General features: G+C 37.2%; 1 protein-coding gene across 3 annotated transcripts in view; it reads left to right on the top strand.

Moving 5' to 3' along the window:
* LOC139109421 (protein couch potato) overlaps nucleotides 1–20977 on the top strand; it is a 77248-nt gene that overhangs the window by 25448 nt on the left and 30823 nt on the right. For all 3 annotated transcript variants that reach the window (XM_070668479.1, XM_070668470.1, XM_070668485.1), the window contains exons 2-5: nucleotides 6640–6717; nucleotides 11638–11691; nucleotides 16853–16915; nucleotides 18975–19116. In XM_070668479.1, the coding sequence (XP_070524580.1) occupies nucleotides 6640–6717; nucleotides 11638–11691; nucleotides 16853–16915; nucleotides 18975–19116 (337 nt within the window). The remainder of the gene's footprint in view (nucleotides 1–6639; nucleotides 6718–11637; nucleotides 11692–16852; nucleotides 16916–18974; nucleotides 19117–20977) is intronic.

Below are 20977 nucleotides of genomic sequence, written 5' to 3'. Positions count from 1 at the left end.
GTTGCCTGGCGATCTTATTATCAATTATGTTTCACCGCATATACCATTTCAAGTTTTTCCTTGGGCGGGATAATGGTCGTATGGCCTCACATAAAGAAGGATAATTAATAACCTGCTTTATTATCCTCGCAGTGGTATCGTCGTAGGTAATTTAACAACCGGCATTATGCGATTTGCGTAACAGCGATACTTCACAGTCGTCCTGCGCGCGGTTATCGATTTTCTCTGATATTTTTATCAGCAATGATAAGCTTCGCGTTTAAATGTGTCAAGCGCATAAAATAGGGTGTGAGGTTTTCATTGTATTTAATAGATTTTTTTGCATGTACAGAAGTATCTAATAATTTGAAAAATTTTTAAATAAGAACGAAGAATGGAAACTTAATTATTCCGTTTAAACTTTACTTTTTAAATATTGATTTCTTTAGTGTTTCTTGTTAATTATCTTGATAGATCGATTTTATATAAAAATATCATAAAAATAAGTACCGTTTAAAAAAAAAAAACAATTTTTAAAACTGAGCAGCTTCGCAAATGTATATTTTGCGAGATATTTTTCGCGAGATCGTTAAAGAAACATCTGGTGGCTCTGTGACATATCATACGAAACGATTACTATTACTATCGTCGGTATTACTTAACAGAGTTGCATCGCTGCAGCCGGCGTTGCACTCCTGTGCGAGACTATATTTAAAGGCTCCCGAAGATATAGTTCGCCTTCTGGTTGATCTATTATTAATTATACCTCACACCACCAAAATTCTGGCAAGAATAAAGATAGGTGAAGAAAAATGGCGGTGAGACGCTTCCAGCGTCTTGATCCAGTGCATTTTTCTTTCTGTCACAGAGGAAACCGGTATCGATTGGTCATTTTTTTTCAAATATCTTTATATATTTCAAAAATTAATTAATAATTATAATACGCTTCTAGATTTACGGTTTTAAAACTGTTTAATTTTTGAATATAAAAATATTAAAGAGCCGTTAAATATTATTAATTGGACGTCATAAATTCCATGTTTTTTTTTTTTCTTAATAATAAAATAATGTTAACCTATCTGACGTATTGAAATTTGTACTTGATTATTAATGTTATAAAAAAAGAACTTTCGAAAACTGTAGCTTACAAATTTGGCACTTTAATATTTCTCTTAAAATTTACGGTATTTGAACATAAATAAAAGAATGTCAGAGAATTTACGAGACGCGAGCGTTCTGCACGACGCGCGGTCACTGTAAAATCTGATATGCTCGTAAGGAGATGATGCGAATTATGTTTGTCGTGTGCGAGCCTATGTGTGGGTGCATCTGTAGAGAACCGACACGTTGAAAACAAGCTCGTGCCCATCGAACCCCAGCTCCGGTATTTTATTTCGTCCCGCGTTAACGGAAGTACGCTCCTTGCTCCTTGGCGCGCCTTACTCGGATCAGCGCTCAAAAATTCCACCCGCTGTAATTACAAGGAGATTAGATCGAAAAGTGTGAATCCGCCAACTGACGCCGCGTCACGTGAATATTCACGAATGTTTGTGTAATCGCGATCACGAGAATTTAATTGCCGAGAGTTACGACTTTGCCGTGTTGATTTTTGATTCGTCGTCGATGCGGACGACGCCGTTTCAAATACTCACACAATCCTTCCCGCGCGTACTATACGTCACTTAAACGAGATTCCGTGAAAATATTTTCTTTATTTTTGCATTTCAACAGCGTGCAACCCTCCTCCCCTTCTCGTTTAAAAATATAACTTTGTAAACATCACGCGGTGAAAAATTCGAAGCGGAGAAAATCGTTCAAAGTGTCGCGAGGAGACAACCAAAAAGAGAAAAATTTTTCCAAGTGGCTTTGCAAGATTTAGGACGAGGGCCTTTAAAAAGCGGGAAACATCTTTTAATAAAGCGTTCCACAATCTAGATTGATTTCTCGCTCATTGGAAATCGGATCGAGCTACTTTAATCGCGATCGTGACTTTTTGTCCCGCCTGTCGGCTGAAATCAACGACGCTTCCAACTGCGGTTGCCTTAGTTAACCGTTAGAAATTAAAGAAATACGCCGTTGTGCGCGGTGCAGAACCGCTCAATTGTCGTGCGACAGATCCTGAGAAACACGTCGCGGAAATCCGCGCGCGCGTAACCGGAAAAATCGGCCGGCAAACTTTATTCTCTCACGTTCTGGTGTCACCATAGCCGGCTTGCCGATCGAGACGTGAAATTGCACTCAGATGCGCTCTAAATACGGCATTCCTGTACTGCGTCACGTCGTGCGGCACACGTACGTCTCAATTCAGTATACGGTAAAGTCTCGCTGAGTCTCTCTCGTTAATTTCTTTTACAAAACGGTGAAGCGAACGAAGTAGAAGATGTATTCCTCACCGCATTTAAATTACTTTATATTAATTTTAATTAACGTACGCTAATATTAATAATAATCATGCGAAAGTATTAATAAAAATGCTAATTTACACTTTTTAGAGCATATACACTTTTTTTTTCTTTTTTTCCCTGTTGTCTATTATTTGAAAAAATATTCACTTTTGAATGATGCGTGGAGTCGAAAAACGTTCTCTATTCGCCAACGTTAATTTGATTTAGTATTCTTGTATTCCGACCGCTGCCAGCGGTGCATTGAATATTTTTACTAGCCAATTGTCTGTATGCACAACATGACACGTTCGCGTTATAAAAGAATAAAATAATTTGCGCCGGAGAGAAAATTGCGCTGTCCTTTATTTTATCACTATTTCCTACATACTCTTTTATTACCGCTCCTCCTGCATTCATGAGTGTTTATGTTCGCATTCGAATGTGCACCAGCTGCATTAATACAGCAACACGCGATCGCGATAGCGGTGATACGCGTACGTGTTCGGACGAAGGCTTCATTGGATTGAATAAATCTCACACGGCTTTGCCCCCGACCGCTTGTAAAGAGATACGTTTGTAACCGCGCGCTTCCATTTGGAATCCGGCGAGGCGTATATTTTACAAATTGTTCCTCTCGGCGTGCTCTTGAATTACCTGTAAATTCTGATTCAAGATTAATCGAATCCGCGGTAGCCATTGCATTTGACCGACGCTGCCAACACGTTACTACGAAACAATGAACTTTGAGTGAGATAGCGGTCTCCCACCTGCGTTGTTACAGTGGATAATAATATATATATGTACCGTGAATATTCTCGGTTTGCTTCACCGAATCGATTTTTCCGTCTGCATCCCCAGTAGAATTAAAATGGGGAATCTTGGATTTCGGTGCCGCATCAGTTTGGAAAAGAAAACAATGGAAATAAAAAAATAGAAAAAAAATAATAATAGCATAATCAAAATTTTTAATATACATATATAAAGGTTAGCTTCTAAAGTCTCTTTCTTTTATTCTTTTTTTTCTTCTTTTTAAGTTAAGAATTAATTAAAAATTTATAACGATAAAATTCATAAAAGCAACAATAATGCTGAAGTCGAATTGGGATTGTAGATATTTTTCTTGCATGTTTGCACTGGTTTTCTACCCTCCGCGCTTCCTGCCGGAAATTAACGAGGGGACGATAACGAATCGCTACCTTCCTTCTGTCAATCGGAACAAGCCAAGTATGCGATTAATATTTTCGTATTGAAATTATTTTTGTCACATCGGGAATTAATTTACATCCAAATGGTTTCCAAGCCATGAATTATTAAACAATTTTATTGATTAGCTTTCGGGCATATAAATGGATCATAAATGTCATTTCTCAAATGTAATCTCTTATAAGGTTACAATATTATTTTATTATAATTGTATTTTAATTATATATATATTTATATAAAAATTGAAATTAAACGCGTTGTTAAGACGATGGCATTTGCTAAATCTTATCAAGAAAGAACCATGGTCAACGATTTAATTGTATTATTTACACTTGGAAAAAAAAAGATTCGCAAATTAACCGAGGAGCAAGACCATCTTTTATTATATGTATTATGTATATTTATGACACTAGCACATCGGTATACAAAATTATGTCTAAATGACAGGGGCTGCAAAAAGGGGAACGCAAATATGGGACGAGGAGCGTGGCCAGCGGATGTGTAAGTGGTGACGCGGCATAGTTTTGAAGATGAAACAATGAGAACTAGCGACACGGTCAGTTGCAAGCTGGGAGCGGGCTCGCTCGTCCATGATCAATTATTGTCATTTAGAGGCAACGCCTCGACGAAGCTCGTCTAAGATTATAAATACGCGGTCGAAATTTACAACGCGGAAAGAAAAAAAGGTAAAGAGGAGGAAGTAAAGTAGGAAACTTATAATCTTCCGGATAAAGATCTGATGCGTGCTGTGTTTAATTGGCGTAACGGGCGAATAATATTCGTAAGCAGAACGATAACGCGATTTCGCTGCGTTGTTAAAGAGAAGAAATGCATAATTACGTAAGTTGTTTCAATTTTCTGCTGAAAAGATGGCGTCGACGGTGAGGGAATGAAAAGTGTGCTTTGTATTTAAAATAATCGCATTACGTTGTATCAAGGATAGGATTATGCTGATTAACTTGTTTGTAAATTGAAATACTAGGAATAATTTTAAATTCTTTGTAGGGTAAATTCGCCGAATGTGCAGATTTATGTGTAAATCCTTGATACAGAAGGATTTAGGTACTTGAATAAGAATTTTTACGTTTCTTAGTCTTCCTTCAAAAAAAAAAAAAAAATTACAAGCGATAATCTGATCAGATCTGAAAATTAAAAATCAAATTCTTACAAGTCGTTGAACAATTATATCCTTCCGGGGAATTTTAGTACACGATGTAAGAGTTGCCTTTTTCCCTGAATCGCCTTCAGCTTCGCACAAGTAGGCGGAGATCTATTCTACGATCTAATCGGATAATTGCCGAGAAGGATAATTTGCGTTCCTTCCTCCTCGATCGACGTGGTTTACTAGGCTCGATATCAACGTGCAAATATACTAAAGTCCCGATGGCTATCAACGTTCCGTATAATTCTAAACAATTTAAAGAAAATTGTTAATTGTTTTTCAAACGTGCAGTAATTTCTTTGCTTTTTTCTTTCTAGCAAGATCTCATATCTAAATGATATCACGCACGAAGAAACACCTTTAAAACTTACAAAGATTTTTATTGTTCACTTTTACAGACTATTGTTTTTCGTATCTCGTATTAATTAAAGAACCTTCTTCTCAATAATTCATATTAATTTCATTCTTATTCAATCGTGATCTCGCTCGAGCTCGAAGTGTTTCTTACCGAGGTGTTTGACGGTTGATGAAACAAAAGGTGCTTTTATAAAAATTAATTACGCGATCAGCGGAGCAAGAGAGAAAGGCTCCTGTAATTAGATTCGTGCGCGTGCGTCATACTTTTACAGCCGCCGCGATGTTTCTTAACTTTATTAATTGCTGCAACCTCATTGTGGCAATTTGATGCCTCGCAGTAGAGATCATTATAAGTTAGCGGCGCGGGCCCGAGCATGAGACAGCATCGGTGTCGCACTTACCTGCGCATCTACGCCTCGCGATGCACCAAACGTGCGAGTGTGTGTATATGTGTGTGCACATAGCCGCAGCAATTACTTAAGGCCCAGTCGGTATAAGACGCTCATGTAACTTGGCCGACGAAACTTTGCCGGTTACTCTCTTAGTCTCATCCATTAGCAGACGTACGGCCAGCTCTGCGACACGATTGCGGGCTACGTTGTTTCGCTTTAGCGCTTTAGTGTTTGCATACGGTTAGCCGTAAAAAACTTGGGTTTTTATCAATATTGTTAAAGTTTAGGCGGCAAGAAATCACGGCGGACTGGCTATTAATTTGTGAATAGTTAAGAAAATTGACCAACAAAAAACATTTTCCGTACGTACGTTAATTCCTACTGCCTTCCCGATATTACGTATCTTTTACAATTATTTTAGTACCGCTTGACGTAAAATATTTCTATTAATAAATACGAATTTTTAATGCTAATAAATAAATTCTTATTAAATCCCCCGTGTCCCCACACGTAATCGTCAATTATCTGTGTGCTAAATGTGTTTAACAAACGTTCGCTAGTGAAAGCTGCAACGAATCAGTATTAGTCGTCTTTCTTGCCGCGTTATTCCTCCGATGTACGGCAATCAATACGAAAAGCCGATTTGCATTCTTCGCTGAAAGCGAAACAATATCGCATTAATTCACCCACACCAACCTTAACAAAAAGGGAGGCCCGTGAAGATGATCGATATCACGAGGAGGGAAGGAATATCTTTTTTAATCACTCTCAAACATCTTTAGGGGTTGGACCACAATTAATTGGGATTGACTCCGTGAATTACCGAATTAATCGTGAAATTAAAAAGGATGACGAACGAGGGGGCCGACTTCCTCCTGTCTCGGAGCATCTCATATTGATTCTGCAATTAGATATCGACTTATCTGGCAGGACGAGGGCAAGAGTCAAAACGAGAAAGTCGGTTTCCCTGTCTCTCAGTTTGAATATACCTCTCCTTGCTCGTCTTCTCTTTCTCTCTCTCTCCCTCTATCCCTCTCTTTGTTTGCCTCTGTTTGTCTGGCCTTATCTCTGTCTCTGTATTTCTCGACTGCCGTTCTTTCCCTCCACATCACCCAATTAGGTTAATTAACTCAATTATCGTTCTCTTTCTCTCCTGTTTCAGGTGCGCACCTTGTTCGTGAGCGGCTTGCCGATGGACACCAAGCCGAGGGAGCTCTATCTGCTTTTCAGAGCATACGAGGTGAATCTCTCAGAATTTCCTCTCTCTATTCGCTTTATTTTATATGTATATATATAGTATATATATATATATACATATATAGATGTGCATTCGTGATGTTGAGATCAAAGGGAGAATTCAAGATTTGAGAAGTCAAATATTCCGACGACGATGCAGAAGGGCATCGCGTTCGCGAATGTGAACGGTGTGATACTGAAGGACCTAAAGTTTTGGTAACATTAATATTCTATCAAAGAATGTAATGATAAAACAAAAGCGGAAACAGAGTTTGAAGAGATCCAAGAGCTTGCGAAATTGAAAAACGTGAAATGCTTAAATTATAATTTTTTTTTAATACTTATATTTATAAAAACCTATCGTTAGAATTTTTTTTCCAACTTTTAGAATTTAAATGTTCTCGAATGATATTAAAAATATCATTTTTCATTAAATTTGTAGAAATTTGAATCGTTAAATATTCGTATAGCAAAAACAGCGAAATGTAAAAACAGACTGGTATTCTCAAATTGATTTCACATCCGTATATTTATTCATATTTCTTTCGGATTTGCATAAATTCTTTCTGTCTCCGTTATCACATCAATTACCATCGTTTTTCTCATCTGACTCTTCGCGGCCACGTTTAGCTCGTCGTCCAATAAACTCAACTACCAAATGCGGTTCTCGTGGTATCATGCGAAACGCAACATTATGACTGAAGCGTTCGAACTGTATTCACAAGGGGAATATTCCCCCTATGAATCATACTCGTCTACGCCGACCATCCTCCACGGGAGAGACGGTGCTCCTCTGTAACGTCATATTTGCCTGACTCGGGATCCTAGTTTAGTTTGTCTAGGGGGTTAATTATGTCGGTGCCAATTACGAGCTTGCATTTCGAGCTCCGACACCAGCGGAGACGAAAAATCGATAGCCATGGAATTCGATGCTGTATGTACACATCTCGTAATTCGGCATGTGTATATGAAAACTCGTTATTTTTAGTTTTTGCGTTTATATATGGACTGTTCAAAACGCAAGTTAAAAAATAGGTAAAACTTTATAAACCGAGCCGATAGCAAATTAAAAAAAAAAAAAAAAAATTAAAACTATTTTCACGAAAAAGGGAAATATCAAGATTTAAGTCAACACAAATAAATTTATTTAATTGTAGTTTTTACGTAAACGTTTTTTTTTTTTTCTTTGACACGTATCCGTGCGGTTTAACTAACGATAGATCTGGCCAAAATTTATTCAAAATTACGTTTGCAAAAGTAGAATACCTACGTTTTACGTGCGTTCGTTCTGAAATTCAATCGATTCAAATCGACAGCAGCCGAAAGTGGAAAGAGAGAGAAACCGCGGTTATTTGTTACCAGGGAAGAAAGGACAGGTGGAAAAACGGCGAAATTGTTCTCGCTCCATTTGGAAATCTCCCTCGAAAGTTAAATCCGGGAAGTCCTCTCGGGCGTGTCGTTATTCGACGGCGAAAAAGGCGGTGCGGCGCTACGCGGCTTTTTTTTTCTCTCTTTTACTATCTTGCTTCAAGCCTTGTTTTGTATATTCATGAAATCGTTGTGAACAGCTCGCTCAAAGGGATTAGGATTAGTCGCGCGGGTATGCCGGGAATTACATTTTCGTAGGTATCGCGAGCGCCGTGAGCAAAGTATACGTTGAGATGTCTGAAGAGCACCTCTTCTTTACGTAACGGTCCTGGGGCACTTTAAATAATGATTTTACGCGATGAAATGTAATACAGTAATTTTCTGATTGGCTTACGGTCTAATAGAAGAGAAAGGATACTTGATGAACTCATAAATTGCGTTTATGCAATCCTGAAAGGCGCTGTAACGAATTGGCTGTATCTTATCAATTATTTGTGTATGTAAGTGCGCGTTAATTACATTCAATGATTTAATATATTAATAAAGATACGAGAGAATGGCAGTAGTATAAAATATAAATTAAGAAAATTTGAAATTCTGTGTACGGATCGATTATGCAAATCTATTACTCTACTGTGGTTTAAATGAAATTTCGTTGATTTTCTAAATTTTCCTATAAATGTAAAAAAATTTTTTTTTTGTTCTACTACAAATATTAATTTATTTAATACATTTTTAAATTAACAAATTTAATTACCTTCGTTAAAAGTTTCTATTCAAGTAAACTTGATAAAACTATATAAAAAAAAATGAAATATGTTATCTGCATATATCTCGGAAATTGGCCGATGCATCCAATTGTTTTTATTCAATTGATATACGCTATTCACTTTCTATTATGATCCGAACAGAATTTTGGACGCAATATTTAATATGTTTTATATATGATACAACAGTAAACAGTAATTTGCATACAATTTTATATATCTGTTTACTCTATCGATGCATTTCATATATTTATTTCTTTCGTATAAGGTGTATATTGTAAATTTTTTATTTCGCGTGTGTAACAGGAGATTATTATACGACGTGATCGGATGAAAAAAAAATTGACATTATCATTACAATTGCCTTAGAGGCATGTTACATTATTGAAGAATTCAAAATTGGATCGCGACAGAAGCTGCAAATGTCGTAAGCGCGGAAGTGTCCGTACAATGTGCCACCGACGAGGATGTAGGAGTGATGTATATTGACAGCGATCGTCTTACGCACGCAAATTACCGTGACTTCTCGTATTAAGAGAGAATGCAATCTCTTGGCATCGATACGACACATAACTGGCGACTCAGCGCGAACAATAAACCTTGAGTGGCATCACGCGCGTTATTTTCGCCGATCTCTCGGTGCGAGAAATCCCGTCCGCGCGCGAATCCGGTTATTAATCGTCTTTGAGATATTGTAACGTTATACATACGTCGCGCATAATCCGCGAGACCCGCTTTTCGTGGATTTACGACGAGTTTTGCGGCGCGCCGGAAGAAGAGCCGGGCAGGATCAGCAGTTCCACGCCCGACGTCTCGCACCACCGCGAAAACTTTCGTACAAAGTGCGAAGGAACTATCTGCACGGTAGCGTTGCGCTAGCGCAACATATGCGAATGACAGTGAAAACTCGATTATACTCCCCGCAGAGACCAGTCTTTTAATGACTACGATATTTCATAGTTAAGGGAAGTTAATTAATAATGTGCGAGACCGAACTGAGCGCCAAGAATGTTGAAATGGATACCTTGGAAATGTCACGTACCGATATATCTAAAACGGTCTAAGACGTGTATTTTTCGGATCGATAGAACGAATATTTGATATTGAATTTCATAACGTTGTGTGCATTAATCAGGTTTTCTTTTCTTTTTTTGGAAAAAAAGAACAAAATTTTTAAGAAAAACGATTTATCGACCTAATAATTTATATCGCATTGAACACAAAAGGCTAATTTTGCTCCTCTATAATTATGACAGTATTGGTGCAAAATTAAATTTTAGATTTCAAACTTAAGTATTTTTATTTTTATATCTGTATCAACGACTATGCAGCTATATTTCATACTTAGGACAGACTGATTAATGATGCGAGATTAAGAAGCCCGCGAGTGCCAAGAATGTTGTAATAGATACTTGGGAAATCTTGCACATCGATTCACGTGTCTAAAGTGAGACATTTAGGTGAGATTCAGATTTATCATTAGGTTTCTTAGTGTATTTAAACATCGACATGTGCATCTGTGTTTTTTATTTAAAAAAATCAAGAAAGTCAAAATTAATATAATTAAAGTATATCTATTTAAAGTACTCAACGCGTATATGTAACCATAAGGCTTATCTATTAGCTTTTTTATTTCATCTTTCTTATTTTGGTTATATATATGTATATATATTATTTGTAGGTAATTAAATTATAATTGTAGCTACATAATTGATGTGTTATCAATATTTGCACAAATCTCAGAAAATGCTGCGAGGCAGCTTTTAACGCGCTCGCGTATGCAAGGCTTGAATTCGAAAAACGTTTCGTGGCACGTCAGATAAATGTTCCGAGACTTACCGTGCTCTCTAATTGTGGCTTCGTTAATTAGCACTTCCATCGCGATCGTGCAATTATTAACAGTTTGGTACTCTGGTAATGAACACTACTTTACAACGTTCGCATGTAACCGTGCGCTCATCTCGCGCGTTCCACTTGCGGTTCTATTATAAAAATTAAGGAAACGTTACCTCACCGTGAGGATTCCTTTATCTTCAACGGTAGCACGAAATAAGATTCTTGATAGCGCAATAACCAAGTGTTATACATTAAGCCCGCGGCAAATTAAAAACTCTTGCACCGCAGTTAATAATCGACTTCTCCTGTATCAGGAAATAGAATAGAGCACGTTAGCAGGAGATCATTGTAGCGATAGCCACTAAGAAAGTAATAGATACATTTAGCATTTGCGTTAGATATTTAATATAATATATGAACGTCCTACGTAATTTTTTTTAATTTGTTGCTTTTTGCTGTTCTAAATCGCATCCGTAAATCCTGCGGCTAAAAGACCTACAGCGGGCGCGTAACAATATTTATTCGTATATTTTATAACGCCACTCTGTTGTAAGTTTTTAAGTACTTAATTAAACATTGCGACGTGTGTTTCTTATTTCAAAGAGTTACTTTAGATAATTAAAGGATTTTCTTTAAGTAAAAGTTCAATTTAATTCTATCAATTTTTCAGAAGTATAAAAGTAGTAGGTTTTTATGTGACGCTACTTTATGTTTTGCTATTTAAAAATGACAAGCAGACCATTTCTCAATTTTTATTCTTTATTCGAGCTGTTGTAAAATTGTAAAAAATATTTATTTTTTATTTTTCTTTTTGTAGCAAAATTTACCCCATTAAATTCACATATTAAATTCATGCGAAATTATTCTCAATTTTTTTGTTTAACCGTATCTGTTATAAACAATATTTTGATATGATAGAAGTTTTAATAATGTAATATTTTTTCATGTTTCAGGGGTACGAGGGGTCGCTGTTAAAAGTCACGAGTAAAAATGGGAAAACAGCGTCGGTAAGTTGCCATCGCTTAATTGATGATATGATTAACCAACGTTACGTTTTCAACATTCCCCTTTTTTTAACATTCGTTCTGCAAAAAGCGCATCGGGCTTTTAACACGGAGATCAGTTTGCCCTAGATTCGTGCGCGCGCTAGTTCGATACTGCCGATGTATGTACGCCGTTTCTTCATGCACTTGAGAAGACGCAGAGATAAAATTGGATCCTGGCTTTTCTAGAACGCATTTCTTAAAAACGTACATTTTGAAGAAATTTCAAATCAATTACGCGAAGTAGTAAAAATAGTGAAAATTTTATTTCTCTCTCTTCTTTAATGTGACTATTCTCAAGAAGGGAAAAAAAGGAAAAAAAAAACGAATAGAAAAAGTTGGTCAGTCATACCGCAAGTTTCGATCGAATTCTCGGACCACAAGGGACTTTACGTGATTTCGCGCATTCTTTGCTATACACTCTCGTCCATTCTTTGCCGGCCAATTTTTATTAACAAACTATGCAATATGTCGAATGTTATTTATTACATATTTGCATAGATTTTTAATTATTAAGACATTAACACGTAACACAAAATAGAATTTTTCTATTTTAAATATCTTTTTTTTGTTTTTTTTAATGCAACAGCTTTTAGAACTTTAGAAATATATTGCAAATTAAATTAAATCTTCAATTTTCATATAAGAAAACAAAAAGTATTTCGATGTCTTGTTAATCTAGGTTACGTGAGCTTCGAGTTCGCGAGTATTAAAGTTGCAGCTTTAAAATGAAAAATTGAAAACAGCAGCAGCTGCTTATGCTAAAAGCTTTTTTTTTTATTTATTCAAAGCGCGCTTGTTGATTACGTGAGTCACGAAGCCTTAAAAATATCTAATCAGCCGACAGAGAGAAATACATCAAATTTCATCATGCGGCAATGCCATCGCGCGCTACTCAACCCGGCATAATCCCCCCGAGATAACATTAATTTATGCGGCGACGCCAGAACAGTACACGCGAGAGCATACTGACGCTGTAAAGTCCTTTATCCATAAAGCATTTTAACTTTTTTTACTTTCGTATCTATTTTTTTAAAATTTCCCAACCTTCGCTTGCATCTCACGCGCGATAGATGTTTATGACTTTCTAAAATAAAACTCCGACAATTGCATGCAGCGCTAAAGAATCTCATTTTATCTGAGATACGAGTTGAGTATCTCCTCCTGATGTAGTCCTCAACTTTCATTCCGGCCTACAGTTTTTTATAGTTAAGAATAATGAGAATTGTGGAGCCTTGCGGGATGCGACGATAAGCCGAAATTTATGTATGAATTCGCAGCTTAGTTATACGCAGAATTTGTGGATCGTAAGACACGTGGGTTTTTGAAATCTACGAGTTATTCGAGGCTCTTAGTGCTATCGATTTCTCAAAGAGATTACAGATCTTTTAAATGGGGCGGAACTTCAGATTTATTTATCCGAGTTTGTCTGAATTTATGAAATCTATCAATTTGATTTTTATGGGCTTCATCTCTTGACTTCTTGGCGAATACATTTCAGTTTTATATTTCCGCTGGCGTACATCAATCAATGTTCTATTGTGCACACCTTCAAATATAAATATACTTTACTTCAACGTAAATCAATCCTTCAACGTTTATAGAAACCTTTAAACATTAATAAAAAAAAAAATTGTTTTATCGTTAATAAAGCTGTAACTTTCTGTCTTACGATTTATGAAACGTTCAAGTAGCGAGTTCTTGCTTCGTTTATTTACGTGAATTCCGTTCGACGCATCGATTATCGGGATGATCCGTGAATATATCGCGCGAAGTAAAGTTAATAATATGTTTTCCTTCCTGCACGCGGTTTGACCTCGTTGTAACCAGCGCGGAACGCAAGTGGCGGCTCGTAATGGTCGCGGTGATGTAATTGGATATAATGCGAGCAGAATGCGAATAAAACGAACGAGAGAGGCAGAATCGGAGAGGCACGGTTTCCGTGTGAACGACGCTTAAACCTCCTTGGCCACTGGCACGGTTGGGTACGACTGACTGTGCGAATCGATAGCGGGGTCGGGACCAACCTTTCTGCCATTTATTTCCTTCGGTCATCGTTGCGCCGGGAAACGAAAAGCGGCGGCCAAAGAGCAACTTCTCAAAAACGGCGACGCCCTGAAAAGATTTTCAAATGTTGTTTGAAGCTTTTGTTACCCCCGCATTCTCCCGTTATCTAGTGCGATGTGCCACCGCGGAGTCCGTACAAAGCCTCTTTTGTGGCTGCCGGTGATGATGATTTATCTCCGGCGTTGAAGTTGCCGCGGGAAATCTCCTACAAGCGAGAATTTATCTCCTCTTGATCCAATTGAGATTGCAGTTCTTTCGGTTTTCTTTTACGGATTAAACTCGATTCGATTTCAGTTTAGTAAGATTAAATCGATCGCGTAATAGGGGGTTACAGTTGCTCGATAAAAAACTTTTCTCTCGCCCGCCGTTGATTAACTCGCAAAAAAAATTTCAGTTGTAAAGCGTAGTTAATTACACCACGAGCTCGAAGTTCCTTTGATTTGCAATAACGAAGTAAATCACATTCGAAAGTCTATTTATTTTCATGGAAATCATTTATTTCCCTTCGTTATTATTACATCGGGATCATCAAACGAACGCGAAAACTTTCGACGAAGGCGCTTAATAATTATTACTTGTTAATTTTTTATTTAACAATCTTGAAACATAAATTATTATTTTATTTCGCAAATCTATTTTTCTGTCGTACAAAAGTGTATCGAGAGTGCTTCAATTATCCCGTTGTACATTGTTCTCGCGTTGTTACGTCTAAATTTATATTTGTTGACTTCCACAAAGAAAAAAAAAATTTTTTTCTTTTTTTTTAACGCAAAGGCTGGGGCTCGTTAAATTTCGAGGCATTTAAGACCGTAATCTTTTGAACCGGCGAGATTTAAAAACGAATCCCGCTGCGTGAGCGTTATCATAATTTCTAAACGCCCTTCGACTATACATGACCGCGTTGCACCCCGAACGGAGTGGTGGCTTTACCTTCGTCTATCTGGGAGTTACATACATAATTGCGTGCACATTTACGTGACCATGGTGTATATGGGCACAGGTTGTCGCCACGGCGGCGACGGCGGCGGTACAAAGAACGTCGATGCCCGGAAGAAAAGCCAATACGCGAGCGTCGCGCCGTCGCGGTTCGTGTACATATCAAAAGTGCGGTGTGCAAGTGCAACGACAATGGCAAGGGGGAGGGAGGAGGGGGGGAACAAAAGAAGTAGAAAAACTGGCAAAAGAAGGAAATCGATCGTCTCTGTGGCCGCTGCACGCATGACCATTAACCTACATCGTATCACGATGCACGTATCGATAAAAAACCGCTTGATGGCGAAACGGCGATATCCACATTTGGATATTCCATGTCCCGATAAGAATAATTCCGCGAAGTCGCATACCACACGCTAGGAAGCCACGCAGCAGTCCGTGCTCGGTCACTGTATATCTCGACGTTCAATTCGACGTGGAAACGGATTGGCATCGGCCGCGAAATAAAAAGGGTACAAATCGACGGTGCGCTCGGATTGCGAGAGTCGAACGCCCGTTGCATGCGCCGGGGTGAAAGTGCGGGCGCGTCTGCTTTTTCCTGTTTGTAACTTTTAACCGCGATTAGCCCAAGATCTGATATTAGTTCGGGACAATCGCGAGCTGTTTACTGACCTAAATTTTTTCTTTTTTTTTTTTTACAACACTATTTTATTCGAGTTTCTACAAATATTTGAGAAATATTAAATAAATTCTCGATAAAAATTTCGTATTTTGCAATGCGTATTATTAATGTATTAAAATTATCGTTACAACTATTGATTAGTAGAACATCGACTTTGGGGATAATTAGCCGAAATATTTTACAAGTTTGTAGATAAATATAAATTGCAGTCTAACTTGTCTTCTTTCAAGATGTTCCCCTGTTTCAAAAGTTACGCATCCCTCGATCGAGGGGATGGGATCCAATTTTATTCTTTCGGGTGCATGAATATTCGAGGGATGTAGCGCGGAAGTAAACGGCAGCGAGTAACGAATCCTCGTGTTAACGATCGAGTATTTCTATCTCGTCGCATCGATCGAATCGACACCTTCGATTGAAGCTGGTGCAATCACGCGATGCATTATAAAGCGCAGTAGGTTCGCCTTGACGAGCGATCGTTAGCACGGATTGATCCGCGCGTTTTCGCGTCGCGACGCCCCATCGTCCTCGTTGCTCTGTTAATTCCGTATAAACCGATGAAATCGATGCCGTCTACCGAATAAATTAGCGGATGCGCGCGCGCAGACAAAAGGGTAAGTGTATATTGAGAGATGCGATGCGCGAAGCAAGCGTGAGAGAAAAAGAATGAGTAACAATGATAATTTTGGCCAACGGGATATTACGTTTCTTGTAACGCCTGTTTTATCCGGTGAAAGGATACGATAGAATAATTTCTTTGTACTTATTGTTAAATACGATAAAAGATGACAAATTAATCCCATAAAGTAATGAATTTATTAATAATTTAGAAAAGTTTCTGTATAGTTATTAATAGTTAATGGGTGCTTTTTCAGGTGATAGTACAACTTGGCGTAAGCCTCACGAGCTATCTTTATTGTTCGGTAAATTGAAAAAAAATTAAAAATATTATCTGGCAAAAAAATGCAAGTTTAGGAATATACGCGGATAATATAAGTTTTTTACGTAATTTTAAGTAGATTCCGACAGAACTTTACAATCTTATATCTGAAGTGATTTCGTATTATTAACAAATTGAAAAAAATAAAAAGTTGTAAAATATTTTTTGTCGATATCTTTCAACAAAGATTTTTTGCTACGTGATGAAAAAAATAGAGCACGCCTTTAGTGCTTTGCGATGATTGTGCATTACTTTGCATAGCGATTGTTTGCCTTGCTACGTACCAGCTTGTTATTATGAACGACAAACGTTCCCAAATGGGAACAATGATATGAATGGCAGAAACGCGTTGACGATTCTAAACTCGTTCGCCGGCAAAGCTAATGGCGGCGATGAGGCGCTCGCGTAATGAATGCCCGGCCAAGGGGGGAAAAGGGAGAGGGAGAAATGCTAATTGCGGATGCAACGAACGAAACTTCTTGTTGTATTTTTCTTTCTCATTTCAGCCGGTGGGATTCGTGACTTTTCACACAAGGGCAGGCGCGGAGGCGGCGAAGCAGGATCTGCAGGTAATAGCCCTTTTCTCGCAGGCGTCGCGAGGCAAGGAAAAGTCGCGGAAAAGGTGGTAGACTCTCCCAAGGGGTCTCAGGGTTGACGCGCGGTTGATATAGTATACATACACAGTGACACTCGTACAGATATGCCCGGCAGTTTTTTTTTTTTTTTTCCTTTTCTTCCTTTTTTTTAACAACTCCACCCTGCCTTAGATTCTCCAGCTGGCACGGGTTAATGCTACCTCTAGTTCTACCTCCATTAGTTACTACATCCACGAGGCCTCTCTATTTGACTACTTATTTCTCTTTACCGTAGCTTTTTCTCTCTTTCTTTCTCTTTTTCTCTCATTGGGACCAAATGTAGTACTACCTTTTGTCTACCTGTATACGTACCAAGGCGTATTGTAATAACGCTGCACCGTGTGGCATTATCGATATATTTATATATATGGTGTTGTTTGCCTTCCGACAAGTATCATATCTCGTTGCATATACATATATCCAAATATATTTAAAAAAATAAATTTCTTTCTTTTTTTTAATTATAACAATATTATAAATTCAGAATATTAGTCATATATTTTTAATCTCCGTGTAAAATCGTTAAGATCCTTGCGTGTCTTGTATATTTTTCAAAACTTTTAAGTTATAAAATTTGTAAATTTCAACCGCGTCAAGCTGAAAAGCAATTGAAATTTTCTTTCGCACATAACTGCGAATACATAGTATTTATCGGAAGTACGAATATATTTATATGTAACACGTATATATGTATCTGTAAATACATATATCTGCGGGGTGACCAACGTCGATTTAAAAACTTTTTCGTAACGTCACGCGACATACCTTGGCATATATAAAATGTATGTATAATTCGGGGCGCGGAATAGCTTTGCAGCTTTCGTTGCACGACACCGATCAGATAGAATTCTTTGGTTAAGTTGGTCACCCCGTATAGCTCTACCATACCGTTGCAACTGACCTCACGCAATCTGCAATGTTATATAACCCAAGTACAGCAACGGTATACTACTACGTACGTATGTACGTACCGCGTAGAGAAACATCCTTTTGTCGGATGGACACGTTCGCTGGAAACACCCTAGAACGGACTAACGAGCCCACCTTATGAATACACGTACAAGAAGAGAAACACACATACGTATTATACATGAATACATGTCTACACGCCCTTGTGCTAATTTCCTTTCTACCTGGCGTAATCCCATGTTATTATTATACCTACATCACTTTCGTCGCTAGCCACCTGTGATTCGATCGGCCCTTTCGGTTTGATTTCGCACGCGCAAGTATACGCGATAGTATAGAATTTCAACACTGCATTTGACGTAGCTTTTGAGTTCATCAATACTCTTTTACTTTATTTTATTTTTACTAAAAAAAATTTTTTTTTAATTAGAGAGAAGATTAGGTTACGTACCAAAAAAAAATTTATTTATAAAGTTTATTATTATAAATATTTGTATAATTAAGTTTTATAATAAATGATACAAAATATATGGAGCAAAAGTGTCTACGATGATGGAATAATTTTAAAGAAGTATTTTACTAAATATCCGAGTGATTTATGAAATATTGATTAACGTTTCGTTTTCTTGTTACCATCAATTTGGCTTACGTTTGTGTTAAATTTATGATACGAAATGAGTGATGTCAGGAAAATATATTGAGGGATAATAACTCACCGTAAGAAACGTAATCGATGTCGTTAAAGTGAATAATATAAAGTCAATATCTCTATAAACATTAATAAAAATAAAACGACATACTTGTAGATAGTTATATGTAAAATTATTTTATCTTTAAAGAACAATTTACAATTCTTTGCCTTAAAAAACGTACAAGGTCTATTAAAAGCATAATTTTATTCCTGATGGAAGATTAACCCGGCACGCTAGTGACGAAAGAAAGGCTCTCTCCACTATCGCTCTCTTCTCTTATTATTTTTTATTTTTTACTTTTTTTTTTCTTTCTCTCATTTTTGCCTTACTACACTACCACCATCCATCCACGTGTGCTCCTCGATTTACTAATTTAGGGAATCTATTTGCAGCAGGGGGTTAGATTCGATCCTGATATGCCACAAACCATACGTTTGGAATTTGCAAAAAGTAACACAAAGGTTAGCAAACCCAAGCAACCAGCCGCTGCAGCAGCCACCTCGCACCCCGCTCTGATGCACCCTTTAACGGGACGTAAGTATGCACCGCCACTCGTTCACTTGCTGGATACGTCTCACTTACTATTTCTCACCCACTGCACCGACTACAAAGTGTCCCACTTCCTGTTGTCACTCGGCTATTTTTTTTCAAAAGAATTTTTTTTTTTACATACGTAACCCTCCCCTGCCCCTTCTACTAGCCCCCGCTAGCGGGATCTGAAATCCCGATCATCGAGAATCAGTACCGACATACGATCCGAGTACAGAGAGGTTTCTCGCGACAAACCTTCGCGATTAATATCATTTTGCAACGTAAGGTGTGTATATCGAGTATATACACGGCGATATAAACGCAGCGTAAGGTTACAATAGCGTTTGCCGTTGCGCAAATTATCGCGCTTATTAAGGCGCGGGATCGGCGATAATAATATCTGTGTCGAGTATAGATAATCTCCGATTTCCGCGGTGACTACGTACTGTGAATCCGCAATCCGTTGTAAAGTCAACGCGCTGTTATTTTCTTAGACAACATCAGATCGGAATTCTTTCTTCTCGCGATGCGTTATTTTAACTTAGATTTACCTATTTATCTGCCTATCTATTTTCATTTGTATCGACTTAAATATTAAATTCTGCAGTCTTTCTTTGAATATATGCTGGGATTTCTATCTAGATTTTATATATTAAGCAAATTTTAAATACTAATGATACTAAATATTAATACACAATTCTTATTAATTTAAATCTTATAAAAATAAATAATTCTTTTAAGATGTGAGATGCTTCTATTTTGGTCTGTACTTTTATCGTTGTTGAACGGTTCATTTAATACGTTCTTTTAGCACATCTTGGGTATTATTTAACATTAAAAAACATAAAAATGTATTTTTTGAAACATTGGTCATTTCTTTTTGTGCAGATGGGTGGAAAATATAAAAAAAATATATCATAATAGCGAATGGTACACGCTATTTATTAAATATAAATTAAAATTAATTTCTTATACTTTTTTAAAAATATTTTTATTAAGATATCTTACGTGTTAAAACGTTTTAAACAATATCAGGTAAAATTTATTTAATAATAATTTTTATTTGCAATTAGACGTTTTCTTATGTAAAATTGATGGTCGAACGATTAAAAATCGTAAAACCAAAAAAAAAATCTATTACAATTTACAATTAGTGCAGTTGGTTTATATCTGTTGTACATTTCCGTGAGATTATTCCGAGCGATTAAAGCAGCTTAATGGCAAATCTAATAGCGCGGTTTTATTAATACACGATCGAGAAATGCGAAAAATGTATAGGTATATACTCCACGTATAAAAGTAAAGCGAACAGAGGAAAGGCGATCACGAATGGTCAAGTCATACCCGGCATATACGTATTCCGCGTATCGATCACGAGTAATGGAACGGGAGGAGCAGAATAAAGTTGAATAAATCTCAAAGGTCCGCCACGTTTACGGGCTACGTGCGCGTTTTGCGCACGCAATAAATATGTATTTGTGTCACATTGCGGAAACAGACCTTGCCGGACGGACGTAAAGCGCATCAGTTTCCGAAGAAACTGCGGCTGTGATAAATTTTGTTGTTGCGGCCGCTGTCTGATTTTTGTATAGAATATAAGATCGTCTTTATTTCCATAATATCTGAACGCATCATCCGCCAGGCGGTGATTTATTATCCGTGTCAGTGACGAATGAACTCGGGTTACAGTTAAAATGGTCTCCGTGATAAATATAATAAGGCTGAGAGATTTTAGCAAATTGGTATTGTTTTTAATATAAAATTAGACAATTATATTAAAAAATATTTTAAGTTCTCATCGTGCCACTAATTTATCAATCATGTTGTAACGATGAAAGTTTTATAACTTTCTATTTTTTTTTTT

This window comes from Cardiocondyla obscurior, linkage group LG02 (genome assembly GCF_019399895.1).
Source record: "Cardiocondyla obscurior isolate alpha-2009 linkage group LG02, Cobs3.1, whole genome shotgun sequence".
NCBI lineage: Eukaryota > Metazoa > Arthropoda > Insecta > Hymenoptera > Formicidae > Cardiocondyla > Cardiocondyla obscurior.
Note: the sequence above shows the minus strand (reverse complement) of the source record. Positions and strands in the feature narration are given on the sequence as shown.